This window comes from Amphiura filiformis, chromosome 12, assembly GCF_039555335.1.
Source record: "Amphiura filiformis chromosome 12, Afil_fr2py, whole genome shotgun sequence".
Taxonomy (NCBI): Eukaryota; Metazoa; Echinodermata; class Ophiuroidea; order Amphilepidida; family Amphiuridae; genus Amphiura; species Amphiura filiformis.
Window position 1 is genome coordinate 17475080 of NC_092639.1, and position 24280 is coordinate 17499359.

At 38.1% G+C, this 24280-nt stretch overlaps 1 protein-coding gene across 1 annotated transcript in view; it reads left to right on the plus strand.

Moving 5' to 3' along the window:
- Window positions 1–24280, plus strand: part of LOC140166675 (uncharacterized) — a 50823-nt gene that overhangs the window by 20818 nt on the left and 5725 nt on the right. Inside the window, exons 6-23 of the mRNA XM_072190172.1 lie at window positions 1540–1647; window positions 2113–2211; window positions 2708–2809; window positions 3817–3918; window positions 4591–4692; window positions 5297–5398; window positions 5689–5790; window positions 6591–6691; window positions 6848–7037; window positions 8832–8936; window positions 11537–11638; window positions 12060–12191; window positions 13829–13948; window positions 16287–16394; window positions 18490–18603; window positions 19545–19670; window positions 20538–20648; window positions 22023–22130. Of these exons, the coding sequence (XP_072046273.1) occupies window positions 1540–1647; window positions 2113–2211; window positions 2708–2809; window positions 3817–3918; window positions 4591–4692; window positions 5297–5398; window positions 5689–5790; window positions 6591–6691; window positions 6848–7037; window positions 8832–8936; window positions 11537–11638; window positions 12060–12191; window positions 13829–13948; window positions 16287–16394; window positions 18490–18603; window positions 19545–19670; window positions 20538–20648; window positions 22023–22130 (2034 nt within the window). The remainder of the gene's footprint in view (window positions 1–1539; window positions 1648–2112; window positions 2212–2707; window positions 2810–3816; window positions 3919–4590; window positions 4693–5296; window positions 5399–5688; window positions 5791–6590; window positions 6692–6847; window positions 7038–8831; window positions 8937–11536; window positions 11639–12059; window positions 12192–13828; window positions 13949–16286; window positions 16395–18489; window positions 18604–19544; window positions 19671–20537; window positions 20649–22022; window positions 22131–24280) is intronic.

Below are 24280 nucleotides of genomic sequence, written 5' to 3' on the forward strand. Positions count from 1 at the left end.
CGCGCTTTTCAAAAAAAAAGGCACCAACAATTGGAAGAACAACCATTCTGCCTTCACGTACCGTGACGATGATGAATAATGAGAAAACTGGCAAAATTATATTACATAATTTGAAAATCGAACGTGAATTTTGATTAAATCCACAACTATTTTCCGAAAAATAGTCGGTACTGATCTTTTACTACACTGACACACAATAACGTGTGCGTTTTACACGTCACACTATCACTGCCCCCTAATCAACTGATAAAATACTGGCCTGATCTTGCTTACTTTTAAAAATGCTTGCTAGTTTGCCGTAACTAATGTGTCTATGTTTCAGATTCTGTGAGCAATAACACTTGTGCCGCCGTTACTTGTCTAAATAATGGCTTATGTCTGGCTGGCAGATGTCATTGTAATAGTGGATATACTGGCACCTATTGTGAAAGTAGGTAGAAACACATATACACCCCCACCCACATACCGTATGCCTACCCATATACCACATGCCCACCCGACTCCTAAATCAGACAACACAGAACCATACCATCATATAACCCGGTAACCCCACATATTCGCGCACCCCAATCGGCACCTAAGCAAGTACACCCCACCTACTCACCCCACCTACTCACTCCGATACACCCCACCTTCTCCAAGCATAACAAGAAAACAAGCACAGTGATTTATAGTGCGCTACGCACAGGCACAACGCCTAGACGTTGATCCACAAGCTTCAGTACACTTTACAAGTTGTCGCTGACCACTATGGACCCACATCATTCCATAAACCATTTAACAACAATTCAGGGACTTTGCTGCTTCAAGAGCGCACAACCTAGACATTCCACAAATAACCTTCGCAACCAGGATCAGCTCCCCGAGTTTCGTACAGGTTACAACGAGACAATTAGCAGTAAGTTCCTTGTCCAGGGGAATTTCAAGCCAACTCAATTTTTCTTTCCACGAGAGCGTACTAGGCACCGACAGGGTTCGAACCCGCGACCTCTCACACCATAGTCGAACGCCTTATCGATTGAGCTAGCTTGACTGCTAACAAGATACCATAAACACAATAAAAGACCCAAGACCAAACACTAATGTAGACCTCCATGCACACGGACCGTGCGCCAACCTTTCTTGATGGAAAACCTTTTATACCGGATCTTGATAGTAACAGCATACAATAATTATAAAATATTCACTAAAAACATTGAATGCTCAGCTATAGATATGTGCGAAGATTTATTTACCGACTCTCAGAGCGCCACGTCTAAAAGATCTTTTATTATTATTATTATTTGCCGGTCTCACTTGTCGCTTTCAACAAAAGGGGATCTTCAAACTCTGTATTTTCTTGCTGCTTCTTTTTTCTTCTCGGCTTTTTTTTTTTTTTGGTCCAGACATCTTGCTTACAGTGCAGTTGTGAAAAAGATCACTTTGTGGCTTTCCGTGTTTTTTCCGTTTGACCATTCAATACGTAGAGGTCACACAATACGCGAAGATCACTCAATACGCAAAGGATTCAAATTCGTTATGTCTTAAATCCATTTTCAGGTCCGCCGAATGCGTGTAGTGGAGTGGATTGCCAAAACGGTGGAATTTGCTCTTCGATGACAGGTGTGTGCACTTGTATCAATGGATACAGTGGGATTCATTGCCAGAGTAAGTGAAGATTTAGTTATTTTATCACAGTGATTATTAGGCACAAAATACAACGCAACGCAACATAACATAACATCACATAATACGCTGGCGAATGTTACGTAATTAATCGGATTAATTACCATAGCAATAGGTGAAAACGATTTTGAACATATCGCGCTGCACTACAAGCAGGTTACACTCATCACCTGTGTATGTCTGCAATCATAGATTGAATACAATACTGGTCTTTTCAAAGATACTAGTCTTACAGGTGCAAGTGATCAGCATGATATGGTTCAATGCAGAATTACCGCGTGAACGTATCAGTGCAGCGCGGTATATTCAAAAATTGTTTTCACCTATTGCTATGGTAATTGATCCGATTATTACGTAACTTATAGGTACGGGTGGGAGTATTATACATGTATGTATGTATGTATAGATATAGCTTATTATCACAAATTCGAAATAAATATTTTTCAGTTCCCGATCCGTGCAACCTCATAGTTTGTTTTAATGGTGGTACTTGTTTAGAAGGGAGTTGTTCTTGTGCCAATGGATACACTGGCGTGTACTGTGAGAGTAAGTAAATTAAAATTAATTTAAAGACGAATCCAACGAGCCAAGTCATGGTCGGGATTTGGTCGTCCATTACTGGCGTTGTGACTGCCCATTTGGGTGGATTAAAGCCGCTTAAAATTCGATGTTAGATTCTTTTGTGTTGTAAACTGTCATCATTCTTTTGTCTACGTGTAACACGGGTGATATAATGCAGTTTAAAATACCCTCCAAGGCCGCATCATTTCACATTTTAGGAGCCGACGGGGACCCAGCTATGGCTGCCATTGAGGTGTAGGAATGCGTAAAATTGGATTCGTCTATACAAACAACCCCGCACACACACCCACCCACCCACAACAAACATGTTGGAAAAAAGTGCGTTATTACTGTATGATGTTAACGCAGTTTATCAAAATATGTTTTACATATAACTTGAAGTACCTGTATTATTGTACACCAGAAAACTTTAGAACTGCAATTTATTACTATGTGTAAAATTTATTTCTTCGTTTTTCAGTGTCGCCAGACCCATGCAGTTTGGTAGTTTGTCAAAATTTTGGTCTGTGTTCGGGAGGAATATGCAATTGCGTAAATGGCTACACTGGAACATTTTGTGAGAGTAAGTAAATCCTGCTATGCTTATATAATACTTATACGGTATTATGAAAAGAAAGGTTATCTTTGCTTTCTGCAGACCTGTTAATATAAACGGTATTTGTTTATACAGTTTAATTGAAAAGCAACATTACACACTAGCAACTATAGGATTTTGAGAGAGTCAAAAATACACTACCAAATTCTTATTTCTGTCGCGCAGCTACTAGTACTTCATTGGTACTCCAGAGTACCTGTGTGGGTACTGTAGAGTACACACATCGAAATTGGTATCTGACTGGTGATGCACTGATACCATACACACCGACATCGCCTGGCTAATAATTATTTGGTGCAGCAGAGACACTAAAATGAATACACGGGATCGATACACGTGAATTGCTATGCACGATTTTGATATCAGACGAAAATCTTCGGATACCGGGTTAGAAAATGATGAATATCTCCCGTAAATGATTTCGTCTCAAGAAACCAGATCTGGTCTCATACACTTGAAAATACGTGTTGAACAGATATGATAGTCGCTAGTTTGCGCTTTGAGAAACGGCCGTGAGTCTTGAACTCAAAATCTGACCAAAATCGCTAATTTTATATTGCGTTGGTCCTGTATGGACTACAGCGCGCATAGGTATATTCGTCTCAGAGTGGAGGCAGTATGTATGACCATTAACCGCAATGTCGTATACAAGCTTACTCACACAGCGAGAAATCAATTACCCCGGCTATTGTCAGTAGCCTTAGTCAGGTCACTTGGCTAATTATATGCGTCTCATAAGGTCGAAATAAAATGACCTTTCGTGGCTGTGGATTCAACCTACCATGGCGATTTCTACCATGGAGATATCGGGGCGATGACACTGTGCCATAGAGTAGTCACAATTCACAAAGTAGCTGTGCAGCAGTGTACCTCTGGCCGGTAGCAATAGTAATCTGGTACAGTGTTACCTGGGAACTATTAGTATTAGTATATCTTTTTATGAATTGAATATGATGCACATAATGTATTTTCAGTTCCGCCCGGTCCATGTTATGGAGTGATATGTCAAAATGGCGGCGCCTGCTCATCTGGAGTTTGCAGTTGTATAAATGGATATACAGGAACACTTTGTGAAAGTAAGGGAAAGTCATTTGGTTTACTCAAATGCATTAACTAATGTGTTGAATAAAATCGTCGACAAAAGGAAGAAAGCAGAAAAAGTATAAAGGTTCATTTATTATTGTACATGTTATAGGCTATTTAATGCACCTGTCAATTGCAGTCCCCGTCCCGGGACCCGGGCAATAGCGGGGACCTAGCCGGGACTTAGCCTGGGATGTAACAGCTCATTGGGTCCCCGCTGCCGGGATGTCTGCTTGTTACTCAACCATGTCAACTGCAAGTGCAATGACAGATATGATATCAAAGGTTTATCCATAGTGAATATCGATCGTTTAGTCTTCGTAAAAGTGGTCCTCAACTTTTTTACCAATCCTATTTAAATTCATACAATAAAGCCATAAGTTTTCCGCAACACGGGAAATGGACGAATTTCACGGAATCGGAGTAGAAAATGATAAAAGGGATTTCATAAATAGAATTGAAGTGATTGAAAAAAGGTGAATAATATACAAAGGAAAAAATATATCTTTGTTAAATTTCTTGTAAAATTGACAAATCATGGTAAAACGGACAAAACAAACAAACAAATTATACTAGAGCAGTTGCAAAATTTTTGGGCAGACATAAATATGTAAATGATTTAATAAGACTTGTCAGTAATGCACATAATGTATGTAAATTTTTAGATCCGCCCGGTCCATGTTATGGAGTGTTCTGTCAAAATAACGGCGCCTGCTCAGATGGAGTTTGCAGTTGTATACCTGGATATACAGGAACACTTTGTGAAAGTAAGAAAAAGAAACTTTGTTTCATGATGCAGTCATGTCTACAGTAGAATTCACCACGACCTTTGCAGGACTTAAACCCCATTAAAAGCTGTTAATCCAAGATAACACTCATTGAAAACAGCTCAACTGATTAAATCAGATCTTCTCTGGTTAAATCCACACAACACATGTTTCTGATTTACCTGTGCAATGAGCTGGTATTATAGTTTCAGTTGGGTGAACGATTATAAAGCGAACGCTAGGTTACAATTCTGTGTGGGCTTTTGTTTACGAAATGAGACAATGGTCTGCTTATTGTTAACCAGCGTTCTTGAAAATGAGAAGCATAGTGGTTTGCAGACTTAACACGGTTTGGAAATAATTTCTTCATATTTTTTGGTGTTATCTGTCGTTTACGGGGTAGTGTCCTTACAAACATACACATTCAACAGTGACTTAAATGTCAAATTTCAGGCCGATCATTAGTCTTCGTAAAACTGGCCCTGAACTTTTTACCAATCCCATTACAACCCATAGAATTATACAACAGCAGTTGCAATATTTTTGGACAGACATGCAAATGTAAATGACTGAATAAAACTCGTGATGCACATAATATTTTCAGTTCCGCCCGGTCCATGTTATGGAGTGACATGTCAAAATAACGGCGCCTGCTCAGATGGCGTTTGCAGTTGTATACCTGGATATACAGGAACACTTTGTGAAAGTAAGAAAAAGAAACTTCGTTTCTTATTCAAATGTTTTAACTGTTGTCATTTGACTCGACTCGACTTGAGCTATTGCCAGAAATGACTCGACTAATGACTTGACTAGGATCCGCGCAGGACAAAGTATTTTGAATTTTTGATCCCTTGCATTATGGATTTACGCACCTGAAGTTGGCCCACACTACAACTACAATGCAATCGAATGACCAATCCGTTCCCGCCTTCAAATGAGATTGAATACAACATAAATGTCTTATGACAGAGGCTTGTTATAAAATGTTCTTTTCAGTTCCTCCAAATCCATGCGATGATATTGTTTGCCAAAATGGTGGTGTGTGCTCAGAAGGTACTTGCAGCTGCGACAATGATTACACTGGGATATATTGTGAAGGTAAGAGAAAGACATTTTGTTTCTTACTCAAATATTTTAACTACTATGTTGTATAAAGATTACCGTTAATTAATCTAGGATTCTCGACAAAAGGAAGAACAAAGCAAAGTTTATATAAAGCTCCATTGTTATTGTATGTGGCCGGCCGGCTATATCTCTTGAGGTAGTGTCCTTACACATCCAACAGTGACTTAATAAATGTTGAATTTCATGCCGATCGTTTAGTCTTCATGCCGATCGTTTCATATTAAATGTAGCGATTGTCCATTGAAAAGCGTGTGAGATCGGCCGTATAGCAAAAGAGATTGCGATTTGCATCTCTGATACAAACGCACGGAATAACGCACGGCGGACGTTGAAATTGACAGTTTTGTACGGCGTCACGTGGTTCATGCAACATGACTATATTTCTCCTCCAAAAAGTATCAAATATATGCACATATGCATATTTAGGTTTATAGTCATAATCAAAAGCATGCTGTAGTGATGTAGACATAAGGCTCTGAGACCACCAAATTTCACCCTCTTGTGAGCTAATCAGATGTTGGTAGTCTCCGCCGCCTTGGAACTGGACCGATACTAGCGATACGCACCTATTGATCGCTGTATAACAGTAGGATCCGCGCACGACATATGAAACTGAATTTTTGATCCCTTGTATTATGGATTTACGCACCTGGAGTTGGCCCACACTACGACTACAATGCGATCGAATGACCAATTCATTCCCGCCTTCAAATGAGATTGAATACAACATAAATATCTTATGACAGAGACTTGTTATAAAATGTTCTTTTCAGTTCCTCCAAATCCATGCGATGAAATAGTTTGCCAAAATGGTGGTGTGTGCTCAGAAGGTACTTGCAGCTGCGACAATGATTACACTGGGGTATACCAGAAAGTAAGAAAAAGACATTTTGTTTCTAACTCATATGTTTTAACTACTATGTTGTATAAAGAGTACCGTTAATTAATCTAGGATTCTCGACAAAAAGGAAGAAAAAAAGCTAGGGACAGACTAAATCTCACTCACTGTATAACTGTGTATGGTTTCCAGCCCATTAGAGTCAGGCCGTCATACCTTACTGAAATGTTTCATTTCATTATTTTGCCAGCAAATATTGATGTCGACCCGTGTCAACCCAATCCGTGTGGTAATGGCGGATGTTTTCAGGGCGTATCTGGCAGCTCATTTGTCTGCAGTTGTCCAGATGGAAGTTTCTTAGATGATTTAGCTTGTCCAGATGGTAAAGATCCCAATTATTGCAATTCTAAGTTCTATATTACAGATAAACAATGCTCTGTACAAATATTTCACAATAAAATTCAATCGAGAATAAATAACTTCACGGACATTTTCAACCGTTTTCACAGCAATGTTCCTGTGTAAAAAAAAGCCCCAAATTGGATGGGGAGGTACTCATATCTCCCTACCCAGTGGGGTCAGGTGGGTCTAAATTGGCATGTGAAAATGTGTCATCCAGTACATCAATGTTACCAAGTATCAACCGATTTGACCAACCTTTATGTTCCCAGATTTTGTCATATTGCCTGTTTCTCTCCTACATAGACCCTTAACACTTAACTCATTGCGCAGATGGCAATCTCCAAAAATGGAGTTTCTTTCACCAATCACTCTTTTTCTCCAGGAAACAAGCTTCTTTCTGTACTGTTCCACTTTATTGACAGATGTGTTGTTTTATAAACCAGACTCCAGCAAGTCTTTCATACACTCAAAATCTCCTTCGTTGCTGTATTAAAATAGCACATTATTGACTATGCAAACTGGTTCAAATATATCTCCCTTTGAAGCACAACGTCGGCCAACACATTTTAGTGAGTCTACGATCTCTCTTCATATTCTGAAAAGAGCAAACTCAGTTGCTTTCCCCTTTTGTACTCATCAAAAAAAACCACCATGATCTATTAACAGACCATTCTGTCACATCACAACACTTCCTGTGGGTATTCCCCATATGATGTCATATCCACTTTACAATATTGGAGATTCCCCTAATGGTGTAATACACTGAACATTGTAGAGAGCAGGGTATTTTCCAACAATCCAAAATTCAATTATGTTTTGATCAACTTGATGCATGAGAGGGATTTTCCCCAAATGTCTCATTAAATATCTCTTAATTTTGTAAACAGAGATAAATAATCAACTTAAATTACTCAGTAACTATTGCACTTGCCCACTTCTGGCACTGAGTAGTCAACATATTGGCATATAGCTTTCAATTATGATTAACAATGTCATCGCAATATATGCCGGAAAGCTTCTTTTGGTATTTATATATAAGATCAGCTGTATTCGCAAGTATTTAGATCGTCAATCAACTGAGCGCCTCGTTCACTTTTTTTGTTTCATCTCATTTGGACTGCAATAACTCTCTTTTGTATGGTTTACCTGACAATCTCCTGTCATCACTTCAGAGAATTTAATTCTGCCGCCCGTCTCATCACATGTACTAACCGCTATGAACACATTTCTCCTATTTTAGACGAACTTCATTGGTTGACTGTTGAGAAAAGAATTCATTTCAAGATTCTGCTGCTAACATTAGCTCTTAAAAGACATGATAGACATGTACCCAACTTCATCTGCAACCTCATATCATTATCCACTAACAGCTCTCTTCTTTCCGCTCACCAGCTCGCTTTAAAAACCTGGACCGCTAGTCAAAACATCTTCCTATGGCGACCGGGCCTTGGCAGTGGCGGCACCCTTGCTCTGGAACAGTATCCCTTTCACCATTCGTTCTGCTGTCTCCACTGATCAATTCAAAACTAAGCTCAAATCTTTCTTGACTCTGCATTTCTTGCTTATCATGTTCATGTCATTTTGTAGTAGTTTAAGTTGTACTATAAGTTATAGTTAGCGCTTAAAAACATTTGTACTTTGCGCTTGAGAAATGTTCTCAATTATTATAATTATTATTATCTTCCAAGTTTAAGCAGAAAAAGAATTTGAACAAGCTACAGTACTCAAATTTATATTTCGTATTGATAAATGTTTGTTACAAATGTATTTGCAGTTCCACCACCAAACCCATGTAATGGAATTGTTTGTGAAAATGGTGGTGAATGTGTAGAAGGATCTTGCAGCTGTGATAATGGCTACACTGGAGCTAATTGTGAAAGTACGTCAGTGGTTAATTATTCATACATACTGCAGTACAGAAATTCAGCATTTTATATCAAAAGAATTTGAACAAGCTACTCAAATTTATATTTAGGGATTCAATCATGTTTCACCGTTGTTCACAACGGTGAAACATGATTGAATCCCTTTCAACAACGAAAAGAAGCTAAATATCGTATAATTCACGATTATTTTACGAGGAATGTCAGTTAATCATTGCCACTCAGCCTACAAAAACTTCGATGATTTCTCTTTTGATATCAGCAATAAAACTACAGAATAAAACGGCAATGTTCAGCCGCTACCTGAAAAATACTGAATTCAACTTGTAAGCTGGCATACGCACAAAGGTTCCAGGCATGACGAATTTTACGCGCTCTCACGTAACGCGTAGTCTCGCTCGCGTTCGCGTATACGCTACAGTAAAAGTGTGGGTTCATCACGGTTTAACAACGGTTGGCTCCTGTACAAAGGTATAGGAAGAGTTGTTGAATTCGTATTGATAAATGTTTGTTACAATACAAATGTATTTTCAGTTCCACCACCACACCCATGCAACGGAATAGTTTGTGAAAATGGTGGTGAATGTGTAGAAGGATCTTGCAGCTGTGACAATGGCTACACTGTGGCTAATAATGTGAAAGTACGTCAACATGCGTGGTTAATTATTCATAAACATCTCAAAACAGTAACTAACCCCCCTTAAATAATGGCCATTTTTCAAAAACGGGCTATTGTATTACAAATCTGTAAAATGCGTTGGAAGCAGAATTTATTTCTGCGCATTTTGACTCCTCATTTGATACGATAGCCCAGAAAACAATAAAACACCGGCCAATTTAATGTAGTGAGGTCCAGATTTGAAAGTTGCACTTACCACGTTGCTTACAACAATACAAAAACACTCAGATATCATTTACACAGATTTCCTTCCATTATACTGAATACAAATCAATGGAATTTACTGCAATTTTTCAAATCTTGGGTTACATTGATTTAAATGTACGCTGTGACGTCAATATTTAGTCAATTGCTACAAATGAGGTGTCAAAATGTGCAGAAATAAATTCTGCTACCAACGCATTTTACAGATTTGTAATACAATCACCCGTTTTTTGAATAACTAGCGGGACACCCGCGCTTCGCGCGGGTCCCTGCTAGATGAGTAAATGGGAGCGTTCACTATAACAGGAAGAATTACTGAACAGGTAGAATCATTGAAAAGGGACATTTTATTTATCTAAATAAAATCTGTCTCTTCTTACATTTTCTTTTTAGTTTCTTCTGCTTAGCTTGTGATTTTCCGTTTCCGTGTTATTTATTTATTTAACCCCGTTCTCATTATTTTCTAAATCTGTTCTTTCTTACATTTCCTTTTAGCTTTTTTTTTTATTTGCTGCTTGTGATTTCCCGTTTCCATGTTATTTATTTAATCCTATTCTCATTATTTTAGCTTCTTTTTTCTTACATTTCCTGATTAGTTTCTTTCCTTCTTTGTTTCGTTATCATAATCCCGTGACCCGTCCATGTACCTTTTTGTCCTTTATTTTTCCTTCATTCCGTATTGTCATGTCCACTGGTCTCTGGCTCGCAAGTCGTGTGGCTCTGCGTCGTTTACTCGCGCATTGGCGTAGTGCGCATTACGCTCGCCCGCCGACGCGCTGCCTGCCAGATGCAGTGACGCGCAGGCTGACAACTGATTTTCATAACAAAAACCCGTTTTTACCCATATTTTCACTGTTTTTGCAGCCAATTCTTGACCGATTTCAACCAAATAAAGTCGAGGCAATTTCCCGTATATTCCTCGATCTCCCGTATGAATTTGGCGACATTTGGATCGAAACTGACGGAGCCTTTTACATATGCCACATACATACATAGATACATACACACAACATTCCCCTATTTATAGTAAGATGGTCATTATTCAAGGGGGTTAGTTACCTTTTTTGAGATGTTTATATACTGCAGTACAGAAGTTCAGCATTTACAGAAGAATAAATCTTAATACTAATTATGGCGTGTCCGTCCTCTGTCCGCGCGCTATCGCGTGCGCGTGGCTCGCTAACGCGTGCTCGCGGTGCGTATAACGCGAGCGCGCGGTGCGTATTGCGTGTGCGCGGTGCGCTATCGCGTAGTGCTGCGGAGTACCGACGGGCGCAGGGCGAGCATCGGAAAGCATTACAGTGACTAACAGGTGCATCTCATCGGACCAATAGGCCTATTTTAAAGACATGATTAACATACCCGTTTGCGTTCACATTTCTCCCGATTGAATTGACGGCTTACATCCAGACACTACTAAAATTTCGGGACCTCCGATGTGGTCAGGACAAGTAAGTAGGTAACGGGCGTTAGGTAATTAGAGATAGGCCTATCACGAGAACCGCCCAACCCGAGAACCGCGAAATCTAGTAGTGTATAATTATATGAAGAAAGTATTTATTTGGTGAAAATGGAGCGAATCAAACTATTCTTGTAGTTTATCAAGCAAAACGGTAGCGTTTGCTGGCAAAGTATGCTCAATATCTTAAAACAACCATACGACAAAAACCCTACACCTTAACACATAACAATGTTACAAAAAATGTATTTCAGTTCCACCAAATATATGCAATGGAATCGTTTGTGAAAATGGCGGTGTATGTGTAGGAGGAAGCTGCAACTGTGCTGATGGCTACACTGGGACAAATTGCGATAGTAAGTGATTCATTAACATTGCATTACACATGGGGGATCCCGAATTTGTAATATATGTTATCAAAAACAACATTTTGAAAGTATTGCTAACGGAAAAAATATTTATCGACGGAAACGTTCACAATATAATTCCCAAAGTTGAACAAAATAGACAATTTTGCTGCACAGTAGTCTCGTGTTGTTTCGCCTTTGCATTCAAATGTACATGAACACCACCCGCTGTGTAGAAGGTCACTTTGAGACTTACTGTCAACAAGCTGTTACGTGCGTATTTATAAATACGTATTTATAGATATAGTCGAAGCATACTGCATAAATCTGTTTGTAAATTTCCACCCCATTAGAGTCAGACCGTTTTGTACTCTCATACTTTACTAAAATGGCCAAAAACCAACCATTTTTCATTTCATTATTTCGTCAGCAAATATTGATGTCAACCCTTGCCAACCCAATCCGTGTGGCAATGGCGGATGTTTTCAGGGCGTATCGGGCATCTCATTTGTCTGCAGTTGTCCAGATGGAACATTCTTAGATGGTTTAGCTTGTCCAGATGGTAAGTCGAGTAGTCAATCAAATTTGTTGCCATTTTCAAACTCGATTTTATATTAAACTGGTAAAAGTTTCGTTTCGTTTTTGTAAAGTGTATGGCGCTTTCGACCAACGCACTGAAGAGTCTATTGTTCTATTGTGTCCGATTTGAGCGCTGACATATTGGAAAATGTTGCCAATCAATATTAATGAAGTCGTGCGATCGACACCTACAACTGTTCAATTGGGCGACTTTATTGTTAGGTGCTTTTATTCATACATTGGGCGTATTGAGCTGTATCGGTTGGTCCGCAATTATATTTAATATAGTATTATAGGCCTACAAGTATGATTTGCTTTGCTTTATTGATTCATTCAGAAATAGTATGGCTATATGCTTCTCGAGTTATCAGCAAACATATCACATTTGAGGTCCAGGGTAGACTCTTATATCACTGTATATACGCGATGCTCATGTAAAATACTATGGTAGGCCTATACATAATAAAACACGATGTGGACCACGGCTAATGTCCTTAAAAATACTACAGTAGGAGTGATATCATAATTACTTCAAATCCTTATATGTAGACCTATTGGCAAACAATGTAGACAACTTACTTGTGTAGATTCTTATATCCGCCACACAGAGCGCACACTTTGCCTATGCTGCTGAACTGTCCGTAGCGAAATGGTAGAGCAAAGCGTGTTCACTGAGTATAATCAAATGAGCGCCCAAACCAATTTGGGCGCTGCAATAGGTTTGTATTGTAGGTGAACCTCTGTTTTGTGTGCATACGACAACTCACGCACACCCTTGGGATGGACTAGTACAAAAGGTACCTCTCGTTCGTATAGGCGCTTTTACGTGACTTTCGTTTCATCACTTATTGACAGTAGCCTGCCTATTATAGCGTTAATACGCTGGTCAGGTCAGTTACCGATTTAATGGCGGAAGCCCTTTGTCTCGAACAAAAGGTACCTCTCGATGAATAGCGTGTCGGGAACTCCAATTGGCACAAAGGAACAATAAGCGTTACATAATCTATTTCCTCTCCTTCCTATATAAAAGCTTATAAACTCCTTGCTTTCGACTACCACGGTCATATGCACCATTAGCTAGATATCTTGTCAACTCTAGATAGCTTTATTCCACTTCAATACGTTCTATGCTTCACTGCACCTTAGTTATTTCCATTGTCCAGACGGCGTGGTGCCACGTTGCAGACGTTGTACATGTCTCCTATGTAGTTACTCATACGGTGATTCTTTTCCTTGCATTTTAACAAACCAAACGGTATCTTCTCAGAGCCACACCAGGCTGAGTCAGCCGAGGAAATAGCTAGGCCGTGGCCAAAACTCAACACGATCCTCCGGTTAGCTGAAATCCTCGCATCCAATCCTGTTCCCCATTGCCCAAGTTAGAGTGACCCATCCGACACCACGTGGAGGATTGGGTTGAGTTGCCCGCGAGCAATCACTGTGCTAGCTCTGCGGACCTTGCCGGATTAAACTGGTAAAAGAACCGACCCGGTCACATTATTACTAATTTTGGATTATATAATCAATGGTGTTTTATTAACCACTAAATTATCTAACTGGCTGTGGCGTTTTTTCCGGCTTTTTTTTTTTTAATCCTTGTTTTTTTCTAATTTTTGGCAGACCCGTGTGATGATAACCCGTGCGAAAATGGAGAATGCACCGTCAGTGACGACTCGTTTGTATGTACATGCAGCGATGGGTGGTTCAAAGAGGACGACTCAGAAATATGTAATATACAAGGTATTGGTAGCAAAAAGTCTTTGGATGCTAGTTGAACAAAACAAAATTTAACGCTTGCAGAAGAACTTGAATGAGTTCTTTATCGGGAGATGTATGCTACTTGCAAGTTCCAAGCGATCCAATCATTGATGCGTTTAACCCCCTGTACACTAATAGTCATGTAACAGCATTTCTGATTGGTTGATAACTTGAAATGCTCATTTCAATTCCCAATTATGACTAGGCTTTAAATTAAATATGGTCAAAATTGCATTTACAGATGATCTTATAAATACCCTCCTTGATTCATTGCAGGTAGTTCTCATGGGGTTAAAGCAGTTTAGAGAGAAATATACTTTGAAAACTTTGTTGTTGTGAATGAGTACGTTTTACAAAAGTGTTGTTGTTTCAGCCCTCTTTACAACATAACTCAAGAACCACAAGACCTATGTACAAAAGTATATCTGTGATGTTTGAATTCTTCTATATACACACTTGCTATGAAATGATCAATGCAATTGAATATATGAATACAAATCCCACCTAAGTCCATACGTTGGCTAAATTGAGTTAAGCATGGGAAATTGTTGCTATACATAGGCCAGTCATATGTATGAAAGAACAACTCAAATTAATCCTCTGTGTCTATTGAACATGTGAAAAATAGCATGTATGAAAGAACCACCCAATTCCATGATTTGAGTCTTGTAACACATTGATTGAAATCAAGTATGTATAAAAGTCCACTTGTAACACATTCATTGCTAGAGAGTGACTTTTGAAGAAACAAAATGGGTTTAATAAAGGAAAGTGTGTGGTTTATATTACATGGCAGAATGCTTATCAACATTATACATACCTGTGTGCTTTATTTTGTATTATCTTACTAGTGGTAATCTCATTCTAACATTGTTGTCTTTGTATATGATTAAAAAAACCACCCAAGTCCAAAATTTAAAATGAACCCCACGAAGTCCCTGAAATGCTAATCGTCATACCTAATACAGGTTAATCCACTCATTTGCACGTGAAACTTACCATATTGACCAGGTAAATCTAACTGAAGGAATTAAAATGATACACAGGTTTTTCTCTCAAAATCACTTCCCATGGACTTGGGTGGGTTTTGTATTCATGTATTCAATTGTTGCCAAAGCTCGCAAGATGCTGTGAACTAACAAATCGCAACAGTTTAAAATAGTTGCTAACCTTAACACCATTATTCCAGTTTGAGAGATGAGAGAGGGAGAGGGATGGAGAGAGAAAGATTTTTATCGTTATATAACTGGTGTAGGGGGAAATGCATGGTAGCAGAAACATAAGCATTCCGTTTGCTTTTTCATGTATTGCCATTTTATGTATGGTACTGTGCAAGATTGTTTGTAATGTATGATGTCAATGTTTGTTCCTGCATATGATAAGGTCTATTTTACAGCAACCCCTGCGAACTACCAAAACCTTACCAAACTATTCCCTTCATGCGGGGACCAACTTCATGGGCTATTTCAAAGAACCACTAACTTTACTTCATTTGCAAAGGTATGGTAAACAATATATGCCATTTAGTGTGATTTCTATGTTCGTGTGCTGCTGTTGGTGATGCATGTTTTCTTTTCTTTCCGCTTTAGTATTCTTTTTTGGATTGGTATACTTTTTTTTTTCTTGTTGTGGTGCTTTTTCTTCTCCTTCTTCTTCTCATTCTGCATATTTTTCTTCAACACATTTAGGGCACAAACCAAAAGATCGATGAAGCCCTATGAACGAAAGTTTTGTAAGGGAGGGAGAGGGATAAACATCTTGATTACCGTGATTACTTTTCTTATAATACCTTACTCTAATTGAGTAGTACAGTTTGATCAGCTTGTAATCGGCGGGCCTTATAACATCGCGGATTGATATCAACACATTTCATTTGAAGAATTGTCTTGTGATATCTCGCCAGAAGTATTACAAATTATTAATTGAAGTCCTGTACTCTGTCTACTTTACTCGGCGTTGTGATAAAAGCTTAATGATTCCCGCCGATAATCAGATAATTGGCCCGGGTAATTGGGCAAAGACAGATTTTATTGCTGCGACGCGCGTTTTGGGCTACCTACGATCATCATTGGTTATTTTTTCTTTAACAAAGGCGCAGTTACGCACATTTTAATTGCACATTTTACTTAGCTGCAACCATTTACGATGAAGGTCTGGAGCTTTAATTGTTTTGGCGATATTTTCACACTCCAACACCTGCGACACTGTTTGGAGCAGTTCACTGGGAATGGCCCATCGATCTTTTTATTTGCTTCCTTACTTAACTTTACTGAAATAATCTAACTGAAGGCTTTGCATCTTTTTTAATCAACTGCATAAGATATGTGTAACCCAAACCTATGTCAAAATGACGGCGAATGTCAGCAAAAAGGCAACCAGGTGACATGTAATTGCACAACGGGATGGTCTGGAACATATTGTGAAATAGGTAAAGATAAACAATGTTAATGAAAAGTGGTTTAAACGTGTGGGTTACAATGGGTAACATAGATTTAGGTTGATTCGAACCTAATACCTATAGATTTATATCTTCCGCTCTTCTCCAGCGTGCCTCTGTGACTCCGTTGGTTAGAGCGTCATGCTAGTATTACGAAGATCGCCGCGCCGGTTCGAATCCGGCCAGATGGACTAGTTTATGTGCGCTGGCTGCTCTGGGGAAAGATTAAAATTTGTTCATAGATTTAACCTTATCACCACACAACATCAATAGCCAGAGAAGAAAAAAATCCACTGACCATTAATGGTTTGGACCGGGTCAGCTCGGGATTTGATTTGGAATTAACTTCTGAAATCATGGGGGTAAGATAAGCCACTGAACCAAAGGTGTCAGGTTCGAATCCTGAATGGTCAGTGGAACTTTTTCACTGGCTATCATTCATTTTCGAGAGAATCTAGTCAACCAGAGTGTAAATATACCTTAGGGGTTATCATTTTCTTCGGAGGGGGGGTCCCAAATTTACCGAGGGGGTGTTAATAAATTTTTGGAAAGAAAAATAAGGGGGGTCATAGTCATAATATTTTTGATGACCACAGATAGGGTGTTTATCATATTCAAAAAGGCCTATTTCAAATACAATTTTAGCCTGTTTAGGGGTAAGGTGGTGAGGGGTCATCAAATTTTTGTTGCCGAAATAGTGGGGGGGTCGCAATTTTACTGACGCCGACTTTTCGTAAATTTGGGCCCCCCCCCCCCCCCTTCCGAAGAAAATGATAGCCCCTTAGAGCAAACCAACGTTGCGGTCAGTACCACTGATCTTCTGTGCTGAGAAGTTTAAAGCTGATTATATTAAATAATGTTGGTTCATAAAATTGTTGTCTGTTTATTATTATAAGAAACTTAGTGAAGTAACAATTTCTTGCAAATTAAATTTCTTTACTCCAAAGATAGTCGGCAAAATACTAGTACTGCAATGTATCTCCGTTTTAGCAATTTTCTTTGCTTTGCAGCTCTTTTACGTAACAGCCTAATTCTTGTAGTCGTGCATTGCAGCCTTTGCAGTTAAACATGAATTGAATTTAAATTAAAACTTTATCAGATACCACACAGTTCAGAAATGTCCAGCACACACAAATATTTTCCGTAACATTGCCAGAAAATGTTTAAAAATGTTGGGTTATATGACAGTTTAAAACGTTTCTTTAAAGAACATTCCTAAAACATGTTCAAACTAAACTAATATTATTTTTAAATATGTTTATAATCCGTCTTCAATCAAACCTTGATGTTTTTTAAACATATTTTACATGTATATAACATTTTGTCAACACTATCAAAATGCTTTTGTGTTAATTTTATTTTGACATAAACGATTTAAAACGTTTTTAGGATTTTCACATTTTGAAAAATGCTTTTAAAAACGTTCAAGATTTTTGTAATGCAACTATACAAATATATTTATGAATATTTTGAATCATAGATTATAGTAAAATAAAAATTTAAACTTCATCTGAAGAATAATATATTGGGACTGAAGATGTCCAAGAGATTACTGGATGAAAGCTTCCTCTCGGTAAGCAATTTCAAGTTTGTGAGAAATAAGAAAAGTTAAACATTCATCTGGACTTACCACTTATGCTAGCTACAATATCACGCCTCATCGGAGACGCATCACCAAGCCTAATTGGCTTGTGCTGAAATGTTGACTCCTGACACAGTTGGACTGACATCATGGGAGAGTCGTCGAGGAACTTTTTTGATGACTGCGTCGTAGGCCCTTGACAGGTTGTAGCGTGAGAAACCTTCACTCTCAACCAGGAGAGCGACTAAGCTATAACCAGGGTATCAACTCGGGGTATCAAGGGCCTATACGACGCAGCCACCAAAAGAGTTCCTCAGCGACTTTCCGTGATGTCAGTCCAACTGTGTCACGGTCAACATTTCAGCGGAAGCCCATTAGGCCTGATGATGCGTCTTGATGAGACGCGATACTGTAGCCAGCATAAGCAGTAAGTCCAGATAAACTGTTTAAATATTTATTTTACTAAATTTTGCCACTGATATTTTGAAACCTTTCTCTTCCTAGTAACCTGCGATAGTGCTTCATTTTCCTGCAATGGAGGCGGTGAATGTAAGGAATCGAGAATAGGACCATTTTGTATTTGTAAAGATGGATATCGAGGGTCAAGATGTGAAACTGGTAATAACAAGTACAGATCTTTTTGCTGGGGAGGGAAAAGGGGTGAGAGGTGGATGACTGGATGGGGAGGGGGTACTTGATCCAAAACTTGTTAGTGTGCCGCCAGTGGGTAAAATCGCGACTATTTTTAGTAGCAAATTAAACAAACTATAATATGGTTTTCTTATAGTAACCTCCAAAAATAATATGACCCATTCACATAAGAGCCACCAAGTAATGCCGATTTGCCATAGTGCTATAGTAACCGAAAAGAAGCAAAAAACGACTCATTTGTTCAGTCAAGTCGACAAAAATAACGACCCATCATAAAGTCCACATAGTAACATCATAACAAATGACCCATTGTTATTTTAAGAGATGAAAATGCGACCAATACCGGCGACACATTATGTGCTTACCCTCTTCTATAGAGTAACCCCCACCCCGAGGCGGATCCAGCTTTTTGAAAGGGGGGACCTGCTTGTGATAAGTTCTGGCTTTAAAAAATGTGAATCTACTGGCCATTGTGCCCCATTGTGGTGGGGTGATCCTGAGGGGGTCCCTTTGGATTACAAAACTTTTTTACGGTGAGGGTCCAGCCCCCTGGATCTGCCCGGGGGCAGGGGCAATTCCAGGTTTTTGAAAGGATTCCCCATTGGAGAGAATAATTTTTTCAACATTTTTGACAAAATCGTCAACACCCCCTGTCCCCATTATCTGAGGGAGGTGGCCAGGCCCCAACCTCCCTTGAAATGCAGTACAAATTCCCCCTGTCAAAATAAAACAATCAGGGAACGTACCCAATTTTATGCAAATTTTCAGTTGTTTGACCATCCTGAAATTCATTAAATACATGAAATATTTAATTTCCAAACAGGCTTTTAAGGTAAAATGTAAATTTTGATACATTTTTACACTACAAAATAAGTTATTTGACATCAAATCTGTCCATCATATAATAGGACCATGTGACATAAATCCATGTTTGAATGGCGGTGAATGCATATTGGACGAGTCCATTCCGGGCACAGGGTACAGGTGTGAATGTCAAGAGAGAGATGGTTACTATGGAAACAACTGTCAAAATGGTAAGATCTGCTAACAATCGTTTCAAATGAAAACAATTAAACAATAGAGTGAAATAATCAATGTTTTTGCATTTTTCTTGTGGCCTAGAAACAAACTAATCATGCAGACGATTTTGAGAATTCCCCACCCTGGGGTACACAACATTTAATATACAGCCTGTAACAGTTAATAACTAATATGCATATAGCTTAAAAGGTAAGGTTAATTTTATGGATTTCATCAGATTGTAGGAAGATAGTAGGATCCATTTTCCATGGTTATCAAAGGGAACAAACCAAAAGTTGGATGATGTCCTAAACCTCCCTTGTTGGATGATGTCCTAAACCTCCCTCCCTTCCTCTGACATATTAAAGTTTTGGTTCCCCGCTGGTCAGTTGGAACAGATTTTCCCTGTTTTTATATATTAAAGTGTGAAATGTTGAAAATTCAAACCCAAAAGATAATTGGACTCCTCCCTAAATGGAAGGACTTTGGTTTATAGGATGTCATTGAACATTTAATTTGTTCCCTTAACAATCCAAATATTGTCCTCATGGCTCACCTTGATGGATCTTGTGGTCCCTAGTGATGGAGAATTCCCTCCTTATTCGCTACTTGCATGGTTCCGCCATTATGCACTATGTGCAGGGAGAGCCTCGAACTGGCAGCATACATGAAAGGAAGAATTATGTAACCTTACACAGAACGTTATGACTAGTTCAATTCCCATTCATGTATGCTGCCAGTTCGAGGCTCTCCCGCACATAGTGCATAATGGCGGAACCGTGCAAGTAGCGAATACTTAGCAGTTTTGATGTTTCTTAGAATATTTTATATTACCGTACTATTTCGAAAGAGCTACAGATATAATATACATTTGTTCTCAGATCGATGCACTGATTACGATTGTAGTGGCAACAATGGAGATTGTCAACTTGTTAATTTTCAGCCAATGTGTAATTGTCAGCCTGGCTACTCTGGCATCAGATGTCAAATATGTAAGTGCTTCTTGTTTTTTTTCTTAAGGTTTTTGGCATTATTTGCAGGGTTGTTTGATTTAAATCACGCCGATTTAAATCACTGATTTAAATCGCGATTTAAATCACTTGATTTTTTTATTTAAATCACTGATTTAAATCAACTTTTTCCATTTTTTACCATTTTTGATAAATGTAAGTTAATTTCTTGCTTAAATTGACTATTTTACTTCATTCGTAATGCTTCTAAAACTTTTGGATACAATTTGAATACCTCTATGATGTCACTTTATCTATTGCTAAAAATTCATCTTCAAGGTGCAGAATTCAACAGGTTTGTTCCCAATGATTTTACCAAATTGTTTTCTTTGAAATTTTTACATGTAAAAACATGTTTTGATTTTTTGTAAATACCTGGTAGGATTGTGCATTATGACTAGCATTCCACTGGTACTCTTTTGACTTTATCATGGGGTATAGCAGTTCTTGGAATAAAAAAAAAAAATTGATTTAAATATAAAAAAATCCGATTTTTTTTTTTTTTTTTTTTAAATTTATATAAAATAAAAAAATCAACAACCCTGATTATTTGATGGGATATATTCATTCAATTACAAGTACAAGATTAAAAAAAACCCTTTATAGTATGTTTACTGGGCATACTTGAAACTGAGAGAAAAAAAAACCCAAAAGAATAACAAAAGAGAGGACAGAGTCAGAGAAAAAAACCCCAAGATAATAAGAAAAGTGGGAAAGTGGGGACAGGTAAACATTTGTTCAACAATGAAATTGAACAATTATGCTTTCCGTACCTAGGTTTCTGTCCAGAATGAATTGTGACATTGAGGAGGATACCATGGGGATAGTTAGCTAATGGTGTAGGCAGCTAATGGTTTATTATAAGCAGTGACAGCAACAGGATTTTTTTTTTTTTTTGGGGGGGGCATGGGGAAAAGTGAATTTTTTGGGGGGAGGGGCAAAATCAACAAATTTTGATGCCAAAAGTTGAAACAGCTGGGCCTATTTTGGCTCCCATTGACATGCCTTGCTTAGTTTTTCTCTTACATAAATCGCAAAAATAGCTCTAATCCTGGGTATTGCCAAAAGCATTTTAAACTTAGTACCAAACAATTCCCACCTTTACACACTGTATGCTTTATACTCAGTGGGGGGGGGGGGTCAAGGGGCATTTTTCCCCATGTTCTTGCCTCCCCAACTTTTAAGGCCTTGTCAGTCTTTAAAACCCCAAATTACAAAAAAAAAATGCTGCCATTTTATGCAAAATTGATTTATTTTGCCTTTCAAGTCTTGATTGCCTTGATTTCACCCCACCCCAAAAAAATTCTGGAACAGCCACTTTATACTGAGCAAGTGATTATTACATCATATTTGCAGCTGTCTGTGAAGATGTTTGCTTTAACGGAGGGTCATGTGTTATAAGCAGCCGAGGGGAATGGAGCTGTAGATGTGTCCCAGGATACAGGGGTAGTACATGCAGAGAAGGTAGGGTTACGATTATCAAAAAGTCAATTTGAATTGTAATATCATTGTATTAAAACATGTCTCTTCATAGGGTCATTCTGTCACTTATTTCTGACCCGCACTGCTCACTTTTAAAGGGGTCGGTCACCCACCTTTACATAGCATATTTTGTGGGGCCTGAGAGCACATCAGACACATCCAAATTACATTCTGAATACAAGAAATGTCCTTCTGATATCAAATAATTTTTAATTTTGTGAAATTCATGATATAATACAAATTTTATGGCAAAATTGATATTTTTTATATTTTTGACATTTAACAGTTATCTAATGATATGTACTTAAAGTGTATGTAGCTGGGAGGTAAAGCTGTCTATCATATGAAAATTTTGACATTTCATATTGAAGATTTTTCCCGAAAAGCAACTAAAAATTTTAGGTCTTTTGGGGAAACAATTTATATCTTCAATACAAAAGGTCAAAATTTTCAAATGACAGCTTTTCCTGCCAGCTACATACACTAAGTTTAAGTACATATCATTAGATTAATAAGTTTTACCTTGAGGACTGTTAAATGTCAAAAATAATTTGTATTATATCGCAAATTAAAAAAAAAAATCATAATTATTGGCTATCAGAAGGATATTCCTCGTATTCAGAATGCAATTTAGTGTGTCTGATGTGTTCCCAGGTCCCACAAAAAATACTGTACAAACATACTGTACATCTGAGCCCTTAACTTCTCACATTAATCTTAAATTGCACTATTCCAGTTGAAATCCATACACCCCTTGGGCCTTGTGGTGTAGTGGATAGAGCACCGGACTCGTGATCACAAGGATGTGAGTTCGAACCCCCACCTCTGTCGCTGCATCCACTTTAATCAATTGATGATAGGTCCAAGAGTAATTCTGACGTCTATACATGGTCAGCCAGCATGACTGATTAACCTAGACGTAAAACGTTTCTCATCAATGTAACTGGTCTAACCAGCTTAGTGTAGATGCAGCTTTGTCTGTGATACTGAGTTTCCCAAGGGAAGTTACCGTAACAGAAACAGAAACAGAAACCCCTATGGAAGACATGACCTTAATCTCCCACACAGGTGTAGATTTCAAATAGAGTCATCCATATAGATTCAGGTAATCCCATTTGAAATTCACACTCCCTGTGTGGAAGATTTAGATCATGTCTTCCATAGGGGGTGTATGGATTAAAACTGGAATAGCCCATTTGTTTTTCTGGACTGCTACCATGAAATGAGTGTAAAGTGGCAAGTTGGTAGTTTTGAAACATCCTGGGCGACTGAGTTGATGTTCCTTGTTTGCCGCACACCTGTACAAGCCAGTAGTACAGCTCAACTTACCGTACTTTGCCTGCATTCGACCTTGAATGATTTTTGAGTTGACACATTCATGAAAATAACTATAGATACTTGACAAGACCATTAGTAGCCCAGTTCTGAACCTTTTCATTGATCATTCATAACAATAGGTATCTGATGGATCAGTGAAGATAAGAAGGGATTATAATATATCCGTAACCTTGATATTATAGTACATCTCGAGGAAAAAGTGCAATGGACATGTTTTCATTTTATGAAAATTGAGTATTTAACCCAAAAATGAAAATGGAACAATTTATTCGAAATCTGTTTTAACAGATTTTTTTGACATCTTTTTCTGCACTGTATTATACCTAAATTAAGAAATTTGATAAATATTCAAAGAAAATATAGGTCATCCAAAAAATTGTGATTTTTACACAAAAAAAAAAAAAAAAAAGGAAAAATAAGCAAAAATATCAAAATCTGTCTAACAGTTTCATTCATCAAGTCATAACAAACGGTCTACATGCTTAATTTCTAATAAAATATTGAAATTGTGAAAAATATAGGCATTTATTGATTTTCATGTTTTTTCTTGCAAATATGCTAATAATATGCAAATTATGAAATTGCAAAATAAAGTTTCTACATAGCATACATCTTTCAAGTATGATGTTCAAAATGACAGACATCAAAAAGAGATTCGATGAAATGTAAAGGTGTAGTAACAATTTTGGAATGGACTGTCTGGTTAGGCAAAGTATGGTAAGTTGAGCTGTATGTCCTTTGTGAATAGTGCCCCCATTCACAAAGGACATACTACTGGCTTGAACAGGTGCGTA